The sequence below is a fragment of the Dermacentor andersoni genome, chromosome 1, assembly GCF_023375885.2.
Source record: "Dermacentor andersoni chromosome 1, qqDerAnde1_hic_scaffold, whole genome shotgun sequence".
Classification (NCBI taxonomy): Eukaryota; Metazoa; Arthropoda; class Arachnida; order Ixodida; family Ixodidae; genus Dermacentor; species Dermacentor andersoni.
In genome coordinates, this window is record NC_092814.1 from 215,034,223 (window position 1) to 215,053,658 (window position 19,436).

General features: G+C 42.8%; 2 protein-coding genes across 5 annotated transcripts in view; one reads left to right on the forward strand and one right to left on the reverse strand.

Moving 5' to 3' along the window:
- Positions 1-13,294, reverse strand: part of LOC126548107 (probable phosphorylase b kinase regulatory subunit alpha) — a 111,407-nt gene extending 98,113 nt beyond the window's left edge. The window contains exons 1-3 of one of the 4 annotated variants that reach the window (XM_055063175.2): positions 12,989-13,294; positions 12,492-12,650; positions 11,093-11,309 (exon numbers count right to left, since the gene is read on the reverse strand). In XM_055063175.2, the coding sequence (XP_054919150.1) occupies positions 11,093-11,309; positions 12,492-12,650; positions 12,989-13,066 (454 nt within the window). In that variant the 5' untranslated portion in view covers positions 13,067-13,294. The remainder of the gene's footprint in view (positions 1-11,092; positions 11,310-12,491; positions 12,651-12,988) is intronic. The other 3 variants (XM_050196217.3, XM_050196216.3, XM_050196218.3) reach the window with 3 other exon arrangements.
- Positions 13,295-13,509: 215 nt separating this feature from the next.
- On the forward strand, positions 13,510-17,572 carry LOC140219422 (uncharacterized). Its single transcript, XM_072289213.1, has 3 exons — positions 13,510-13,836; positions 14,644-14,737; positions 14,932-17,572. The coding sequence occupies exons 1-3, from the start codon at positions 13,684-13,686 to the stop codon at positions 17,343-17,345; spliced, it is 2,661 nt and encodes an 886-aa protein (XP_072145314.1). The 5' UTR covers positions 13,510-13,683; the 3' UTR covers positions 17,346-17,572.
- The last annotated feature ends 1,864 nt before the right edge of the window (positions 17,573-19,436 follow it).

The window sequence follows — 19,436 nt, forward strand, 5'->3', positions numbered from 1 at the left end:
GGTATCACAAATCACTGACATGTGTGCTATTCAGCACGGTGCAGTGGACAAAGGCCACACCATGACCATGCTGTTCAGAGCTGAACATGCACTGGGCTACTTCCGTCAATGCCAAAGTGGCCCTTCCATACTGAAAGTACAGTTCAATAAAAACAGAGGGCGTGCACAACACATGCACACATGTATTGTGCGCGTGTGTCGTGTACCCTCTGTTGCGTTTTTTAGCACTTTACTTTCAGCATGTCGTACCAACAAGGACAAATTTCTGCCCTTTCCTTTTATCCCATGTCACACTGGCTTTCTTCACATTTGACATGGAATAAAAGATTAGATGGTATAAGCTGCTGTCACTTCTAAAAAAATGTAAAGAAATATAATGCATCTCCCCGACCTTCTCCCACACTTACCCTATCAAGTGACTGCTCTGGCAGTGCACACGACTCGCTGCACTTGACTTTTGGTGACACACTCACGGGCAGTCACAGTCGGTAGTCATGGTATAGCTTGCATTTAATACAGCAGGCTAGCTGGTACACACATCAGTGGTTTGTGACAACTAACCAGTGTTGCCAACCACCAGACCCATGTTCTCCAAACTCGAATGAAAAAATCCCCAATATTTCCCTAGATTTTTTTATACAATTACAGTACAATACTAATACAATACTAATTAATATTTTGCTGTTTTCCATAAAGTTATTTTATGTTCACTTGGATGCAAAATGACAGAATATTATGGTATAAATATGTTTGCCATTGTGTATAAAACATTCAGATACTGTGTTCATTGCGTTTAAGCTGAAATGATGCAGCACAAAAAAAAATGTTGACAATAGCAACGGAAGTTTTCACTCTTGGCGACAGAAATAGGGTGAATATGGAGTTCCACTTAAATTCACGTACATGTGCCAGTTGGATATTTACATGTTAAGTAGGGTATCCAAGTTACTTTCAAAGTTACATGAAACCTCTTCTGGACCCTTCTAAGATAGTTTTGAAGGAGTTAAGCTTACAGAAGTAAACCAACTTCCAAGGTATTAGAGCATAAAAACTATCTTGTAACGCAAATGCTTTCAAGGGACCTTTTTTTGGGAAATACAATATGGCTCAGAAAAAATGCCCATAGGTAGCCAAAATATGTCAGCTCCAAGTGGTACCATTATTTGCAATTTGGCAATTAGAGCCAAGGCTGCGAACCTCAGTGTACAATTTAAAGGTGCAGAAAGAAAGAGAACTGGTTAGCGAAAGAAGCACAAACATAAGCACTGGGATTTATTGGTCAAGGACTCCTTATTGTGTAAAGCTACTGATGGTTGACTCGTGCACTTGTCATCACATTTCTTAATATAATAGGCCTCAGAAGTTTCCAGCGTTACCAAATCATGATGGCGACATTTGATGTCCCACTAAGGCGTTCATCTGTTCTCCTGCAAATGCATCTGACCTTGCATAGGACTAATAAGACTACCTTGACACCGTATCACTACCAGACTTTTTTCAAACCATGGGAGATGTTATGCATATATGGGATAACTACTGTTCGTTTCTTTTTATTCTGCCTGTTTTGTTTCTTGTGGTCCCACTTTTCAAGCAAAGCTTGTATTGCCTCACTTGTGTCGGCGTCGGTTTTGGTGTTGCCGTATGAAAAAACTCGTCACGCGAAAATAAAAATTGCTTGTTGGGCTGCGGATTCGAACTGCCAACCTCTGGGTTGCGAGACCCCCATGCTAACCAATTCAGCCACTGTCGTTTCATCATGCACACCTTCTAAAGCGGGGTGTTATATGCATGAAGAAGTAGATGCAGTGCAAGGCCAAGCTAATCCCAGCTGTCCCCTCTCTCCGAAGGAGGGAAAGGGTGTGACTGAGTGTTCACTTGCCTTGCGGCCACCATTTTCCGCCAGTTCAGGCCCTACAGTCAGATGGGGAGGCCGCGTTTGGTTAATTCTGCCGAAGAGCAGGCTGCGTTGAAGGAATGGCAGCGGGAGCGAGCCACGCGTCATGCATTCGGCCAAAGAGCAGGTGGTGTTTCATGAGCACCGCCGGGAACTCACTCAAGAACGGGCTCATCGTCAACGTGCCGACCTTGCCGTGAGGGAGCGTGAAGCCAAGGCCTTACGACAATGAAGAGCCATGGATTCCGAGCTTCACTTGCAATCCTCTTCGCAGTAGTGGAACAGCGGTAAATTTTTTTCACTATTTGGAACAACTTTTTGCAAACTGATGAGATAACAAACCTCGGGAATCCCAGAGAAAGGAGCCTGTCTATTTGTACTTTTATGCTGATTGCTGCCATGTGTGAGCAAGACTTTGTTAACTCTTTCGTTACTGAAAGAAATGTCCTCATTTTCAGTGCTTTCATGTTTTAACATTTTTATTTCAAGACATAGTAGTCGCAACATATACTGTGATACATAACATTGTAGCCTGATCACTGGTGGTTTGAATGGATGTGTAGCAGCAAACATTGCTCAAATTTTTGTGAATTCTCATGGGAAACTTCAAAGTATCTCAAGGAACATGAATCGAAGTAATAATTTGCTATTTTTAGTTTATGCACTGAGAGTCAAAAAATCTGAAATGTACAACATATGCAGCTGGTTCCTAATTCCCAATTTTCGTAATTCAGATGAAGCAAAAAAATATTAAAATTTGTTGGCATGAATACTAGCCATAGTGATGCCCATGCAATGTGGGAAAGCAGTAGTTTTGCTAATGTGAGAACGAGTAAGTTCCTATTGTACAGGGAGCATTTGATTTTTACTCATTGCAGCAGGCACCTGATCCCTGTTTTACTGCATTCTTTAGGTTCATCAAGCAATGGTTGTCAGGTCAGGGAGTATGAAGACGACTCCTCATATTTTATTATTTCGTTCAATCAGCTTTTCTAGGCAAGCAAGGTGGTCCAGTGTGCTTTCAGTTAGTGCTGGAGCGTCCACATGCATTGTCCAGTTCCTGCACAGTGCTATACAGTAATGTGGAATGTTACACAATATTGTACAGTAATGAATAAGGGCACTTGAACAGGCAGTGTTCAAAATGTAAGAGCTTAGACAACTAGTCAAGCTTCAGTCGAAGGTCGGTATGTAATTGACTGCACACTCTTGTGTGGGTGAAAATCATACACAAAGGGGAGGATTGCTCGCAATAATTTGTGCATATGCTGCCAAATCACTGATGGATAAAAGCAACCCACGGGGGTAAAATAAAGTTGCACTTGATATTACTCAAACAACTATGAAAATAACACGCACTCATGAGCATCTACCGTTGTTTGAGACATTGTTAAGAGAGCCTATGTATCTGATCAGAAAAATGAGATCCCGAAAGAAGCTTCTGTGTCTTCGCTCCTGCTGTTATTTAAAAATTATCTTGCTGAAGTGACCAAACTGCAAATTTTGAGTTTTTTTGTTGCAGAAGTGCTAGGAGCACCGCAGGCTAATCTCAACGATACCTCCAGTTGAAGTTTTACTTTTTTTCCAGGCTCCCAAATTTGCCAAAAATTGTCAAATCTGTCAAACAGCTTAAGTTCAGTCATCATTTCAGAGGGTGCATGATGTTGCTAGTAGAATTCCCACAGAAATTTATAACAATGCACAGAAAAACTCTCAATCAAATAGATTGATTTCTATAGACACAGCAATGAAACGCTTAACGCTGCACTAATGGAAAATGTAGCAATCACTCTGATTACTAATTTGGAGTGACTATAGGTGTTAATGATGCTTCGCGGTTGGTATCCCTGACAAACATGACCTTGCAAAAAGATATGTAGATGATTAGTTTATTTTCTTGCAGTCTTCATTATTGGGTAGTAGAAGTGACTTGACTTTGCATGTATTAAGTGTTTTTAAAGCAAATCGCAGGATTTTGGATTTTACGTGCAAGGTTTCTCACGATAACTCATTGCATTTCCTAGAGATTAATATTTGGCAATTGCGAGATGATGTTTGCTGGGGATACCAACCGCGAAGCATCAAACCTATTCTTAATTACAGCTCAAGTCGATCCGAATTAGTAAAGACAGTGATTGCATCATTCGCCATTTGTGTAGCGTTAAAGCTTTGTTCACACATGGCAGCGAAGAGTGTAAGAGACAGACTTCTTTTGGCAAAATTCCCAAGGTTTGTCATTTTATCAGTTTGCGAAAAGTTGTTGCAAATAGTAAAAAAGTGGCACCAAAAAAGCAGAAAGGCAAAATAAGAAGAAACGAGCAGCAGTTATCCCATGTTTGCACATTTCCCATAATTTGAAAAAAGTTTGGTCGCAATACGGTGCAGAGGTAATCTTAAGAGTCTCATGCAAGGTTGGACACATTTGTAGGATAACGGACGAACGCCTTAGAAGGACATCAAATAAAAGAAATACGGACATGCACAGTTAATCAGGAAACACAATTTGTGGATTGCTGTGTAGGGGTTGTACATTGACTACTATTCATAGGTGGCTGCAGTTATATAGGCCAAACAGGACACTGTATAAACAAAAGGCTGGGGGAACACAAAAATGACTTAACAAAAGAAAGAACATCTAACCTAGTGTTGCACTGCAACGGCTACAAATGTAAGCCTCAGTTTAAAAAGGAAAATATGCTAAATCGCCATCACAATCGGGGAACGCAGGAAATTTCTGAGGCCTGTTATATTAAGAAATAGGGTGACAGGTGCGGGAGTCAACCAACAGTGATTTCACACAATAAGGAGTTTGCACTTTTGAGCTTATATTAACTATAATCTAGTGTTGTTTTTAAACTATCAAAAATTCTTGCCATGCATGAATTTTTACAAACCTTTACTGCTGGTTTATTGGCCTACCAATGTGACTAGTGCCTCTGATACAGTGTTTGATAACCCTATCACCTTGTGCATACATTTGTGTGTTCTTGACCAATAAATCCAATAGGTAGTCAGTGCTCATGTTCGTCCTTCTTTGACTAACCCTTTGTTCTTTTCTTTTCTTTCTGCACTTCAGTGTTTCACTTTGAAAAAATCATGTCATGAACTGGAAGCTGTAACGTGTTGTCCAAGAAGCGTATTACCACAAGAAGTTTGAAAAGACATTTAGTAGCAGCTAAGATGGAAGAAGAAAATGAAATGCTCTGAGGCTATGGTGAAAGGAGGAGAGCTACCCTCCCCCAAAGCATAGCCTCTCTCCTATGTACCTTGACAAGCACTTGAGAAGTGACATTTCTTTTCTGTCCTCTCCCATGTCGGAACTGAGAGCCCATGTGGCATTTATATCGTGACTTCTGCCTCCGTTTCTTTTTGCGTCCTTTTTTTTTTTCCTGTGTGATACATTTCCAGAGGCATTTTTGTTCATTCCGCATTTCACAGGATTCTCCGAGTCATCTACACTACTTCTGGCTATTTATGCGCTGCAAGCACTTCTCGTCAGATGTCATGGCTGCTGGTGGGGACAGTGGCTCCTTTGAGAAGACAGATGCATGGATTTTTGTTCGAGCTTTAAGCTGTTTTTGTGGCATATATTCATGGAATACATTGTGGGCATGATCATCACCACACAATCTGTGCACTGTGCTTGTCTGTTTGCAGTGCCCAAACCTGGTGAGGGGCCTTTTATGAGTGAGATGGGAGGAAAAAGAGTTACATCTTGATCTACTTGTCTGGTTGGAATAACATTTTTGAAGATAACACAATTAAGCATTGTTTGCATCTCTGCAAAATTCCAGCATGCACCTGAATTTTTCCATATTTTATGTATACCTCAAAGCTTTGAAATGAGTGTGCCAGCTCAGGAAAGCTATTGTCTTGAGATTCAGGTGGCTTCTTCAACTCATCATCATCATCATAATTATCATCAGCCTATTTTACATCCACTGCAGGACGAAGGCCTCTCCCTCAATTTCCAATAACCCCTGTCCTGCGCCAACCGATTCCAACTAGCACCCGCGAATTTCCTAATTTCGTCGCACCGCCTAGTCTTATGCCGTCCTCTACTGCGCTTCCCTTCTCTTGGTACCTATTCTGTAGCCCTAATGGTCCAACGGTTATCTAACCTGCGCATTACATGACCTGGCCAGCGTCATTTTCTTCTCTTAATGTCAATTAGAATATCGGTTATACCCATTTGCTCTCTGATCCAAACGGCTCTTCTCCTGTTTCTTAATGTTATGCCTAGCATTCTTCTTTCCATCGCTCTTTGCGTGGTCCTTAACTAGTTCTCAAGCCGCTTTGTCAGTCTCCAAGTCTATGCTCCATATGTCAGCACTGGTGAAATGCACTAATTGTACACCTTCCTTTTCAATGATAATGGTAAGCTTCCAGTCAGGAGCTGACAATGTCTGCCATATGCGATCCAACCCATTTTTATTCTTCTATGAACTTCCTTCTCATGATCAGGGTTCCCTGTAATTAATTGACCAAGGTAAACATACTCATTCACAGACTCTAGAGGCTGAGAGGCAATCCTGAACTCTTGTTCCCTTGCCCGGTTATTTATCCTTATCTTTGTCTTCTGCATATTAATCTTCAACGCCACTCTTACACTCTCTCAGTTAAGGTCCTCAATCATTTGTTGTAACTCGTCGGCAGTGTTGCTGAACATGACAATGTCATCTGCAAACTGAAGGTTGCTGAGATATGCGCCGTTGATCCTCACTCCAAAGCCTTCCCAGTTTAATACCTTGAATACTTCTTCCAAGCATGCAGTGAATAGCATTGGAGAGATTGTCTCTCCTTGTCTGACCCCTTTCTTTACAGGTACCTTCCTACTTTTCTTGTGTAGAATTAAGGTAGCTATGGAATCTCTGTCGATATTTTCCAAGAGATTTACGTAAGCGGTCTAGACCCCTTGATTACGTAATGCCTCTATGACTGCTGGTATTTCTACTGAATCAAATGGCTTTTCGTAATCTATGAAAGCCATATAGAGAGGCTGATTGTACTCTGCAGATTTCTCGATTACCTGATTGATGACAGGGATGTGATCCATTGTAGAGTATCCCTTCCTGAAACCTGCCTGTTCCCTTGGTTGACTAAAGTCCGGTGTTGCCCTCATTCTATTGGAGATTATCTTGATGAATATTTTATGTAACAGTAGGAGTAAGCTAATGGCCCTATAATTTTTCAATTCTTTAACGTCTCCCTTTTTGTGGATTAATATAATGTTAGCATTCTTCCAGTTTTCTGGGACCCTTGCAGTCGATAGACACTTCGTATAGAGAGCCACCAGTTTTCCAAGCATTATATCTCCTTTATCTTTTATTATATCGACTGTTATTCCATCTTCTCCTGCCGCTTTTCCCCATTTGATGTCTTGCAAGGCCCTTCTGACCTCATCGCTAGTTATAGGAGGAGTTTCTGTATCCTGTTTATTACTGTTTCGAATGGAGTTATCCTGAGTCATCTGGGTACTGTACAGGTCAGTATAGAATTCTTACCTTCAAGATTGCTGATGATATTACCCTGCTTATCTTTCAGTGCTTACATCTTGGTTTGTCCTATGCCAAGTTTTCTTCTCACTGATTTCAGGCTGCGTCCCTTTTTTACGGCTTCTTCAGTCTTTCTCCCGTTATATTTTCGAACATCACTTATTTTCTCCTTGTTGATTAGTTTTGACAGTTCCGCAAATTCTATCTGATCTCTTGAGTCGGACACGTTCATTCTTTGTCGCTTCTTTATTAGGTCCTTTGTTACTTGGGAGAGCTTGCCTACTGGTTGCCTTGGTGCCTTGCCTCCCACTTCAATTGATGCCTCTGAAGCCAGCCTAGTTACGGTTTCATTCATTACCTCTATGTCATCTTCATCTCTCTGTTCTAATGCTGCATATTTGTTTGCAAGTACCAGCCTGAATTTGTCTGCTTTTACCCTTACTGCCTCTAGGTTGACCTGTTTCTTCTTGACGAATTTTACTCGTTCTCTCTTCAAATTGAGGTGAATCCTAGCCCTCACAAGCTTATGACCACTGCACTTTACCCAAGCTATCACTTCTACATCCTGCACTATGCTGAGATAGGCAGAAAGTATGAAATCAATTTCATTTCTTGTTTCACCATTAGGGCTTTTCCAGGTCCACTTTCTGTTGTTACGCTTCCTGAAAAAGGTGTTCATTATTCTCAGCTTATTCCTTTATGCAAATTTTACCAGCATCTCTCCTGTAACGTTCCTAGAATCAATGCTGTAGTTGCCAATTGCTTGTTCACGAGCCTGCTTTTCCCCCCTTTTGCATTGAAATCGCCTATTAATACAGTATACTGAGTTTGCACTTTTGTCATCGCTAATTCAACATCTTCATAAAACTGATCTACTTCATCATCATCGTGACTGAATGTTGGGGCGTAGGCTTGTACTACCTTTAATCTACACCTCTTAATAACTATGATTACCACTACTGCTACCCTCTCATTAATGCAGTCGAATTCGTCAATGTTGCCCGCTATGTCCTTATGGATTAGGAATCCTAACCGTATTGCTTCTTATCTGGGAGACCTCTATAGCAGAGGACATGGCTGTTAGCACTGTATAAGCCTCACCAGTTCTTCTAATCTCGCTAAGGTCAATGATATCCCAAACAATATCTGATAGTTCCTCAAAGAGTCCTGCTAAGCTAGCCTCACTAGACAGTTCGGCTGTTAAAGGTTGCCAGGGTCAGTTCCCATTAAATGACTGCAAACACTCACACAACATGGCAATATATTAGTGATAATATTTTGTTCCTTTTCACACACAAACACAAAAATATTAATCTACTTTTCGAGCATCTTTGTCCTTGCAACATTTCACATATTACCTAGAGTATATCAACATGAGATCACAATGTCGCAGTCTTTTTGCTACTCTTGAAGTTTTGGTTCAGAAAGTGCCTCAATTTGCTAGATTGCAATGTTAAAATAAGTTTTCCTATACAGAACATTTGACGAAAAAGTGTGAACATAGAGAAATAAACTCAAATATTCCAACACATAAGCTGGAAAAAATTTTCGGGGTGTTAGTCAGCGCGAGTATTACTGGCTAAATCTTCTGAAGCATGTACTTATCAGCTTAAATTCAAACACGAACTCCAAAATTATTTCAATGAGCTGTTCCCACTTACTGGTTCACCTGCACTCGAAACAGTGGCTTAATTCAGATTCTAAAATGCCCCCTTGGGATTACTATGTGCTTAAAACTGGCTACAGAGCAATTACATGTAGCACTTCCATGTAATTATGCATAACAGGCACTTTTATAAGTTATTTCCTTTTGCATTTCAATTGCATTTCAATTTATGTTGATGGTACATGCCCATAAATGCTGATAAAATTATGTGTGTGTGCGCAGGGGGAAGTGGGGGAAGTTGGCAGCCACTGCTATGCATTCCACTAGTAGAGCACTGCACGTATCATGTGGAGGCTGTGAGTTCGGCCCACACCTGCAGCAAGTTATCTATTGTTTCACTTTCACTTCTGTTCCATTTCTTACAAACCAGAAGCCAAACATAAATTTAGACACTTCTTAAACAAAACAAAGTTAATTTCCCCTATGCTTTTCTTGGTTTCAGTATCCGTTGGCTTCATATGGTTGCTACTTGACACGAGCCCTTTAGTTCACCTGAAGCTCCTCCAACAGCTCGTAAAAATTCTGAATAATTTAAGACACACACTGCAGTCACCTGATTGCTATAGTGCTTTTTCTCAACTTTCTTGGCTTGAAGGGTAAAATACAAAATCATTTTTACCTTTCTTTGGTACTTTCTTCTTTTAAGAATATCAGTGAATCCACAAAAGAGAAAATGTAGGTCAGCAGTGATTAAACTTCAAGAAACTAATTTAGTACACAGTAATGTTGGGAGAAAGAATTGCATCTGAAGCTGCACTTAAAGTGTTTGCACATAGGGAATTAAGTCAGGTTCAGGAATAAAAACACAAATCCATATAAACATGCACATAACAAGGACCCTTTCTTGATTATATTTGCTTAGTTCACTTTGCAGTTTCGAAACATTAAACCAAATAATTTTACAGCAAAGCTGCTAGCCTCTAATTGGAGGGGATCTTTTGTGTCCGCGTTCATGGTGCTCACACAAAAACAAACGGCAGGTGGAAGGTTTTGTGTTTAGCCTTCCGTGTAACAAAATTACATTTTCTTGTATATTCAAATTAGAATCCGATGCTATCATGTCTGCAGGTTGTGTGTAAGTCGTACTTTAGGAATTTTTCGAGCGCAATTTACTTTAAATTGAATTGGTTCAATAATACATTTGCGCTAGGCGGAGGGCCTACAAGAATGAGGATGTATGCTGTGCTAACGGTACCACCACCTAGGGGCCGTGGCCACTTAGACAGACCTCAAACAGCAGCTGTCTTTCAGTTTCCGCGTAGCAGGTTTATGTTTTCTTGTATATTCGAATAACAAACCGAAGCTATCATGTCTGCAGCTTGTGTACAAGTCATACTTTATGCATTTTCCTGACGCAATCTATGTTTAAACATTAATTTAGTTCAATACTGCATTTATGCTTGGCAGAAGGCCTAGAAGAATGAGGATGCATGCTGCACTTCTGCACACGTGCATGCATGCGTGATGTACATTGCTTGTGGTGGTGGTGCTTGTGTAATGCCATCTAATGTAGGCAACAGCTTGGCTGCATATCCACTTTCACAGGGTGGAATAGAGGCAGATTAGATTTTTTAATTTTTTTTGCTTACATATCCAACTTAATTTTAAAGGATTTACCGACAAATAATATATATTTTGTCACATATTTATATGCTAGTCAAGCAACTTGATTTAGTGCAGCAAATAATATATTTTTCATAGTAGAAGACACTCAGTTCAAATGTTAAAAGTTACATTGCATCATGATACTGCAAAAGCCATTTACTAGCAACAATATTAGATTATAGGCCATACCGGAGTCCTTTAAAGGACTTTGGATCAAATAACTTTGGCCATGAATACTATACACAATAATAGTATTACTTTTTTTTTATAAAAGCTTGCATGATAATGCCTGACTTAGAGCAATACATATTTTCTTTACTCTCCTTTGACACCCCTTTCAAAGAGAGAGAGAGCAAATATAGAATTTTCTATTTAGCAGGATTTGGATGCACAGCTGTGAGCAGATGTGACAATGGGTAAAAATCAACACACCAGAGGCTGTCATTTGAGCCAGGATAAGCAAGTAGAGGGAGGTGGCATCCAACTGAAGGTGTCCCCACTCACGGTCACCGACTACTGTGGCGGTCGTCTGTGAGCTGTACTTTGCATGAAGGGAGTCAGCCGGATTTTGAGTCTGCTTAAACTTCTCCACCTTGTCTTTCTGTCTCATCATGGCTAAAAGCAGGCCTCGCATCATTTTAATGCAGGCCTGAAATACCAAGAAGAGAAGGGTAATAACACATACACACTCTTTATTTCCACACAAAGTCCTGTCATAAACTTACCAAATAGCTACCTATGCCCTTGGTGCTGTTACTAAATAGCAGACACATTATGACAGTGATTATTGGACATCAATTAAAATTAATAGGCAATTGACTTACAATCTCATTTGTGGAAGCTGTGAAATGTCTCCTTACAATGAACTGTTTAAACCATTAGAACCATTTGAAATACAACCGCTAACGTGATGTAGCAAAGTAGGATGCACTCACTACATGTGTGCCATGTGTAAAAAGTTTACCAATAAGTTTAAATTGCATTCAATAAGCTTAATTTAACCAATAAAGGAAATCTCAAGCAGCAGCTCCAATTAAGAATTACAAGGTTTTACATTCCAAATGCACAATCCAGCTATGAAGGGAGCTGAAGTGGGAGCTTGACTATAATTGGCAACATGGATTACCCCCCTGGATTACAGGGTCTTGGCCACCTGGATTACAGTGTGGCCACCAGGAATCAAACCTATGCTCAGTGGCAGAATGCCACAGCCGCCGAGCTACAGTGGCAGGTAACATATCTGATTAAAGATACCTGCACTTCAGGCACTATGTGCACAATTTTCCGAGCCAAAATAGTGCATCAAAAGCAAAAGTACTCGTGAAAATAATCATATTTACAAATCGTTGCATACATCGATCTTGAAACACTTCTGATTGGGCCATTGCTGCAAGTTTGAATATGTGTAAAGTGTTTTAGCAAAACACGCTGGAAGTGAGTCTACAGAGTGCTTGCTTTTGGTGCCAGTATGTCTTCATATAGCATGTTCGCTTCTTAGTTTCTTACAATGCTTTACAATCAGGCATGCACAGCTTTAAAAAATCGAAACAGGCGATTTTCAAGTATGCTATACTTGAAGTATTTTATGTCCTCATATCTGACGTTCCTGCAGCGAGTTCTCGCATGGAGTCCACTTTCTGTAAGCTTGACAAAATTCACTGAAGAATTAAAAATTCTTAATTCCTGCTGCAGCTACATTCGTTTCTGAAGAAGCAAGAAATGCGGCGAAACCAAATTTTCGGTAGACGGGATTCATTTCGTGCGTCAAGGGGATAGGCATGGAGTGTGATCGAAACTTAATACAGAATAAAAATGATTAGCATTAACATACCTGTTCCAGTTCATATGTTTTTGCCCGGTCTTCATCCAAATCAGCGTTTTTTCTGTAAGCCATTGACAAGGCCCACACAGAAAGAATGGAGTAGACATTGTCCCTGACCCAGGCATGATCATCTTGCTTGTGACTTGGAATAAGACCTGTGACAGGATCCTGAGGAAACACATTTTTTTATATGTATTTGTGAAGTTTCAAGCGAACATCAACCAGTGTGTAGCTGGACAAACAATCAATTAAAAACAGAAGCACCAACGAAATGGTTGGAAGGTCTTCAAAAAACAATATAAGCACAAATACTGCCTGCCCAGAGGCAAATAAGCTGGCCGACTGCATGTCAGGAAATGAAACAAAAGTGAGCGTGTCGGGCAAACAAACATTGCATAACGCGCTGCATACGTGAGAGGTTCGCATAAATGCAGTGCCATTTACGCCAACAGACATATTATTGTGTTTAGGTGTGGTTTTTGAATAATAGCACACTTTTTGCCTACCTGATAGTCAAGAATTGTACGGCACACCAGTCGCTGATAGTAATCAAGGCGCACTCCAGAATTCCTGCGACTTCTCATGCTGCCTGCACATGCAAGGGTGATACGTTTACTTTTGCGTGCAAGTGGTGCAGGGCTCTTTTGTTTAGGATCTTGCTACAGAGTGCTAACAAGTAGCACGTCCTTCTTAAAGATCGGCCACATTCCGTCTATTTGTTGCCACAGTCTCGCATCAAGCGCAGAGCACGGACGACACGACCCCCGAAAATAAATGAAGGACACGGGAAACCAAAACCAGGCACTGCCAAACTGAGCAGTAGTTCTCGTACTCAAAAATAGATGGCAGCATTAACATCAATATTCCGAGCAATGGCTTGATGGCGCTACCCACCGCCCCGTTTCAAAGAGAACGCTCATAACGTCTATTTGTTTACGTGGTTTTTGCCATAGAGTTTCCCATAGAGTTTCTCACTACATTACCTAGAGGGAAATCTGGCGCTGCTGCGCTGTGGTATGTAGGGTGCCTCGATGCGCGCGCCCCCGCTTAGGGTGAGGTCACCCTTTGAACCAGCCGGCGCCGCCTAAACCTGTTTTCGCGCGCTCCCTCCGCCATTGCGTTGCCCGCGTCGACTTCGCCGCGCTGCTGTGCGGGCGTCCTCGAAACGCTGCTGCGTTCGCGCGGCTTTCATCGGCGTAGAATGCCTGGATGTTGTGTTCCTCAGTGCTCCAACCATTCGAGAAATGGTTGGAGGATGTTCCATTTTCCAAGGGACCCAAAAAGGCGGCTTCTGTGGCTGGTGCGAGTCAAGCGTGACAAGTGGCAACCGACGAACTCCTCGTGTGTCTGCAGCGTAAGTGCCACATGTTGGTTCAGTGCTGTTTTTGTTGCGATTTATTTGTATTTTGTTGCGTTTGGGCAGCTAAGTGTCGTTCAATATTCTTCTTGCTCGGCTTAAAAAAGCTGCGTGAAACACTAAAACAAAGTAAATGAGTTTCACTACAGCGCGGTACAGGCCATTGTCTGCCGCTTGCTTGTTCGCATCCGAAATTGCACGACACGTGTCCGCTGGGGAATACGTACCACGCGTGCTTTCGCCGCTTCTTTTCATTCAAAGGTAATTGCCTTTACTAGGCGCTTGCCAGCGAATTGCGGTCTGGGCCCAAACATTGCATCAAGGCACAGAGCATGAGGACAAGCAAGGGCACATAAGCTGTGGCAATTACTGTGCAAATGGATGGTCCAGGAACCAATTTTGATTAATTCACTCACGATTTCTGAAGTTGTTTTTGACATGTGTGCGGCGTTGGGTAGCTTCCGCTGCCTATTAACCGGACGCTTCGTCCTACGACGCCGCATTATGTCAGTAAATGAGATTAACAGAGATCGTTGTTATGTGCAGATTGAGGCGCTCATTCGAGTAATTCGCCTGATATTTCGACTAATTTGTTCTTTGGCCTGTTAACCCGACGCTTCGTTCTGCGATGGCGGATTAAGTCAGTGAATGAGATAGACAGGATATGTTATGTGCAGATTGAGGCTCTCATTCGAGTAATTCGACTGATATTTGGACTACTGTGTTCTCTTGCGTGCTGCCTTCATTGTTTTCATTATCGAGCCGGAAATGCGCCGCTAATTTCAATATCAAATTCATCTGCAGGCTCATTTCGAAGCCAGCAGCTTCGAACAGAACCGCGCGGATGGGTGGAAGAAGCTCAAGCCTAATGCTGTACCAACGGTGTTCCCATTCAAAGGTGAGATGCCTCCTGACCCTGGTATTTGTTACCACGTTGCTTATCGGCTCATTATCTACATTTGAAAAAGTTATGTGAGGAAACGATTCATGCGCATACATATTAAATTTTCTGGCGCGCCTTCTATTCTGCTTTTAGTTAACACAATCTTAAATATATGTAATGGGCATTTTTTCTTATTTATCTGTTTCCAGAACTTCCTAAAGAGCGAAGGCCACCAAGGGAACGAAATGCACACGTGCCTGCATTATTCAGTGACGACGCAGCCGCACACAATTCTTCACGAGAAGTGAGAAACGTTCTTCCCTCAACTACGCAGGAATTTTCTCCCGCTGATTCTTCGTCAGACGGGGAGATAAATGAGAGATTGGCGGCTACGGAAACCAACAATGCTAATGGGCAACTTACTTCGACCCCCAGGGATGCACGGCTTCAAGAAACTGCAATAGTTACTGCGACCCAACCCCTCGATTCTGAGGCAGCTGAGCTTAGGAAGAAGATTGCAGATCTCACAGCAGCCAATAATAAGCTTAGACAACATCATAACGAATCTAAGAACACTGTCAAAAAACTACAGATGCAGGTACGCAAGCTGCAGAAAGAGGCAACTAATTTCTCACGAAATACGAAGTTTTTAAATGAAGACCAAATTCGTGCTCTTTCTCGGAACAACAATCATGGTAATTCGTGGTCAGCGCAAACAGTAAAGCAAGGTCTAAAAATTAAATTTGCTTGTGGAACCACCGGGTATGAAACACTCAGAAAGATTGGCTACCCTCTTCCATCCAGCAGAACGTTAGCAAGAAGAATTCAGGGCCTGAAGTTTCTGCCAGGTATCCTGCATGAAGTGATCGACGTCATGAGGTCGAAAGCAGAGGGAATGGAGGACGTGGAGAAAGACTGCGTTCTCTTTTTAGATGAAATGGAGATAGCACCCGGATTTGAACTCGACCGTGGCGAAGACGTGCTTCTGGGAGGAACGACGTTGCCCTCAAAGCCTGAAGAGCCAGCCAATCATGCTTTGGTGTTTATGCTAGGTGGGGTAAACCAGAGATGGAAGCAAGTGATAGCCTATGAATTCACTGGTAGGCACGTGGACGGCTCTGTACTCAAGGCATATGTCCTGGAAATAGTGCAGATATGCAGCCAGATTTCTCTAAGAGTCCGTGTTATCACATGTGACATGGGTGCAGCAAACCGCGCTATGTGGAGAGAATTTGGCTTTTCGAGCCACCGCCATTCGACAACTTCGTGCTCAATACCTCACCCAACCTTAAAAGGGAAGGAACTTTTTTTCATCTCGGACCCGGCACATGTCCTTAAGAACCTGAAAGGACAGCTTCTAAGCTCAAAAGTTTTCACACTCAGTGATACTACAGTAAGCAGGAACGGACTGACGGCCTCGAAGGTGAAATTGGAGCATGTACAGGCCGTCTTGGATTATGACGCAGCCAACGAACTTAAGGTAGCACCAAATTTGTCAGAAACCCACATTAGTTGTGGGCACTTCACCAAAATGAAAGTAGGAGTCGCTGTCCAGCTCTTCCGTGAAGCCCCACCAGCTATTCGGTTCCTAATAAAAGAAGGAGTGATTGAGCCAGAGGCCGAAACAACAGCGTGGTTTATGGACCTCGTTTCTAGGTGGTATGCCCTCATGTCATCGCGTCATCCCACCATGGCGCTAAGCCGCAGGAACATTACTAAATATCATGCCGCCTTGGACACACTACGCACGGCAACAGACACCATCAGAGAACTGAAAATGGGCACTGGATCTCAGTGGAAGCCATCGCAAGCAGGGGTCCTAATTGCGACAACGGCTGTCCTTCGCCTTCAAGAAGTGCTTCTTGGCAGTGAAGGGTATGAATTCCTCCTCACGAGCAGGCTGTTGCAAGACTGCCTAGAAAACCTTTTTTCTGTGGTGCGGCTCATGAAGCCAGTGCCCACTGCGTATGACTTGAAGTGTGCACTCCGACTCGTCAGCGTCAGCCACTTTCTTCACACTCCGAGATCAACAAGCTACGAACTTGACGACCGCGAATACCTTGTCGATCTGCTTGCACATAGCAAGAAGGAATGTGCAGAAAGCGAAGTCGATGAAATCAACGACACGGAAATTCTGTTCATTGAAGAGCTCACGTCAACCGAGTGCCGCATCTTGTTTTACCTTGGCGGTTTTATTTTGAAAGGAATTTTGAAATCTATAACTTGTCCGCAGTGCAAGGCTGCTCTCCTTGGCAAGCCTGACGATCAGTATGCTTCCCTGACTGCACTCAAGGAATACGTCAGGGATGGGCAAAACCTCGTATATCCAAGCGCTGATGTCATGAAAACTTTAAAAAACTACGAGGAACATTTCACCGCTGTCAACTCATGGTGCACAGGCAAATTTTTCACCATGAAGTCGCCACTTCGTTCTCTGATAGCCTATCTCGAAGGCATAGACAAACCCTCAGTGAACACATGCATGGCTCACAAAGAACGAATAAGCAAAATGCTGACTGCTGCATATGCCAGAGTGAGGCTCCGAATTCATCTCCGACAAATTCCGAGCACTCATCCTAGTGGCCACGGAAGCAAGACTTGTGCAGGGGTCAGCCTTGCGTAAGCAAGCTGGAATCTGCAGTTCTGCGAGCCTTTTCCTTCAAAGTCTGAAGTCTGCATCTATATATATAGTGATCACAACTATTTTATCAATTACGGTCTATTTAACATAAATGTCGACTTTTAAAAAGTGCAATAATGTTCAGTGTTCACGTTCCCATTAAACACAAATCTCTAACTTTGTGTGTTTTCATAAGCACTGAATAAATGATTTCATGTTTGCTTGGGTAACAGCTTTTGTATTCATCTGGCTGTTACCAGACGAAAAGGGGACTTTATATTTTATTACCGTTGCTGATGCTGTTTCTTCAAAGCGTGCAGAACCAAGACGTTGTTGCATTGACCGCGTCGGCTGAATTTTCTTACCGATCAAATTCACTCACTTGCATTGGGACATCAGTGAGGTTTCCCATGCAATCCTGTTTACCGCGCCTCCGTTCACGAAGAAAAATGCCCATTCAGCCTTTTAACGCCCTCCGCATAACAGCGCGGGAGAAAGGGGGTTAGCCCCAGTCGCTGCCGAGCGTGAGATAGGGAGCCGGAAAGCGGAGGAGTCCGTTCTCCGCGAGAACGAGCATGCAGTGGGAACGAGAATGGCGACCGCCGTAGCAGACGACGCAGATGTCCTCACCCTAAGCGGGGGCGCGCGCATCGAGGCACCCTAGTGGTATGCATGGGTATAGTGCCTAGAATATGCTGGCTAGTGTACCGTGCACCCGCTCTTTTCAATAGAGGAGCGTGGCGCCGCCTGCAATGAATGCCCACGGTTGCCGACAGAGGTCGCTGCCACACGGGTGTGTGGCAGGGGACGCTCATAACATCCATCCATCCATCCATCCATGCAGACTGCGCGTGTCGTCTGCTTCGCATATCAGTTTCGCAGCTGTTGCGTCGGTTTCTATGTTGGCGTTTTCAGTGTTATTACAGCGTTGCGTGTTTGTTCTTGGTGTTGTCAAAGAGTGAGTGCGTCGCTGCTGTGTTCGTGTACCTGTCATTACGAGAACTATGCGGCGGCGATGAAAAAATGCCGAAGGGACAGTGCAAGGAGAGGACCTTGTGCCGTTGTGTCGAAGCGGTTACCGCTAGAACAAAGGGCGTGTATCCTTGTTCACTCCACCACTGATACGAAGCGGCAGCAGAATGGGCAAGAATGATCAGGAGAGCGGACAGAAGGCCGGCACCAACTGCTGTGGTTTGTAAAAAAACATATCGAAAACAGCTTAGTCGAGCGCGCGTTCTCTATCACCGTGAACGGCGTTGTCCACGAGATTCCCCGCGATAAACCACGCCTGAAACCCTACGCTATACCCACGATGTTTCCTGAGTATCCTAAGCATGCACCTTACTTTTCGTGAGTACCAGGGGGAAAAAAAACAAGAAAAAAGGAGCAGTAGTGCTTTGATCTACTATACTGTTATGTTGCAAGAAAGATCACTGCCCAAAATTCTTGACCACAGTGTGCAGGCTTCCTTTGCGTAAGTAAAGCTGAAGCTAGTGCATGCCGACGCTGCTTCGCTATTGCACTACGCATTTTGACAATGGAGGCCTTGTCTATCTTAGTCAGACCTTGGCAACCGCTGTGAAGGCCGTGGAAGATGCTTTTACTGTGTTCTTTAGCAAAAACAAGTTACATGTAGCGAGTCTAGCTGATTTTTCAGGTCAGCTGCAGACACTGGCCTTTCCCCAACTAGGGTGCCCAGAGCATGAAAAACCAGCTTTGACAAGCTTGTTTTTCTTCGTTCTACGTTTTCTTGAGGTTTCGGGTTTGTTTTTTTTTTTCGTAAAAGGCATCAACAAAGAGAGGGAAGCGCAAAGGCAACGGCAGAAGCTCTTTAAACTGCGTCACTGCCACTAGATCTATCTTCTTCAGGTATGTGTGCATTATCTCATCTAGGGCTGTCTTATATGCCCGCGTTTGACTGTTGTTACGCGAGAATAAAATATTGGTTACGCTTAAATGAAAGATCTGTTTCCCATTTTCGTTCACTTATATCAGACATAAAAAGAAATCTGCACGTGTTTACCAGGTATTAAAAAATGTATAGTACACAGAACACCGCATACAGTCCATTTTACAGGCAAATTTTTTACTTAA

Excerpts from the sequence above, each read along its gene's own strand:
- LOC140219422 (XM_072289213.1), top strand. The coding sequence starts at position 13,684 with ATGCCTGGATGTTGTGTTCCTCAGTGCTCCAACCATTCGAGAAATGGT. Across the intron at positions 13,837-14,643 it reads ACTCCTCGTGTGTCTGCAGC|GCTCATTTCGAAGCCAGCAG; the intron begins GTAAGTGCCACA and ends ATTCATCTGCAG. Across the intron at positions 14,738-14,931 it reads AACGGTGTTCCCATTCAAAG|AACTTCCTAAAGAGCGAAGG; the intron begins GTGAGATGCCTC and ends ATCTGTTTCCAG.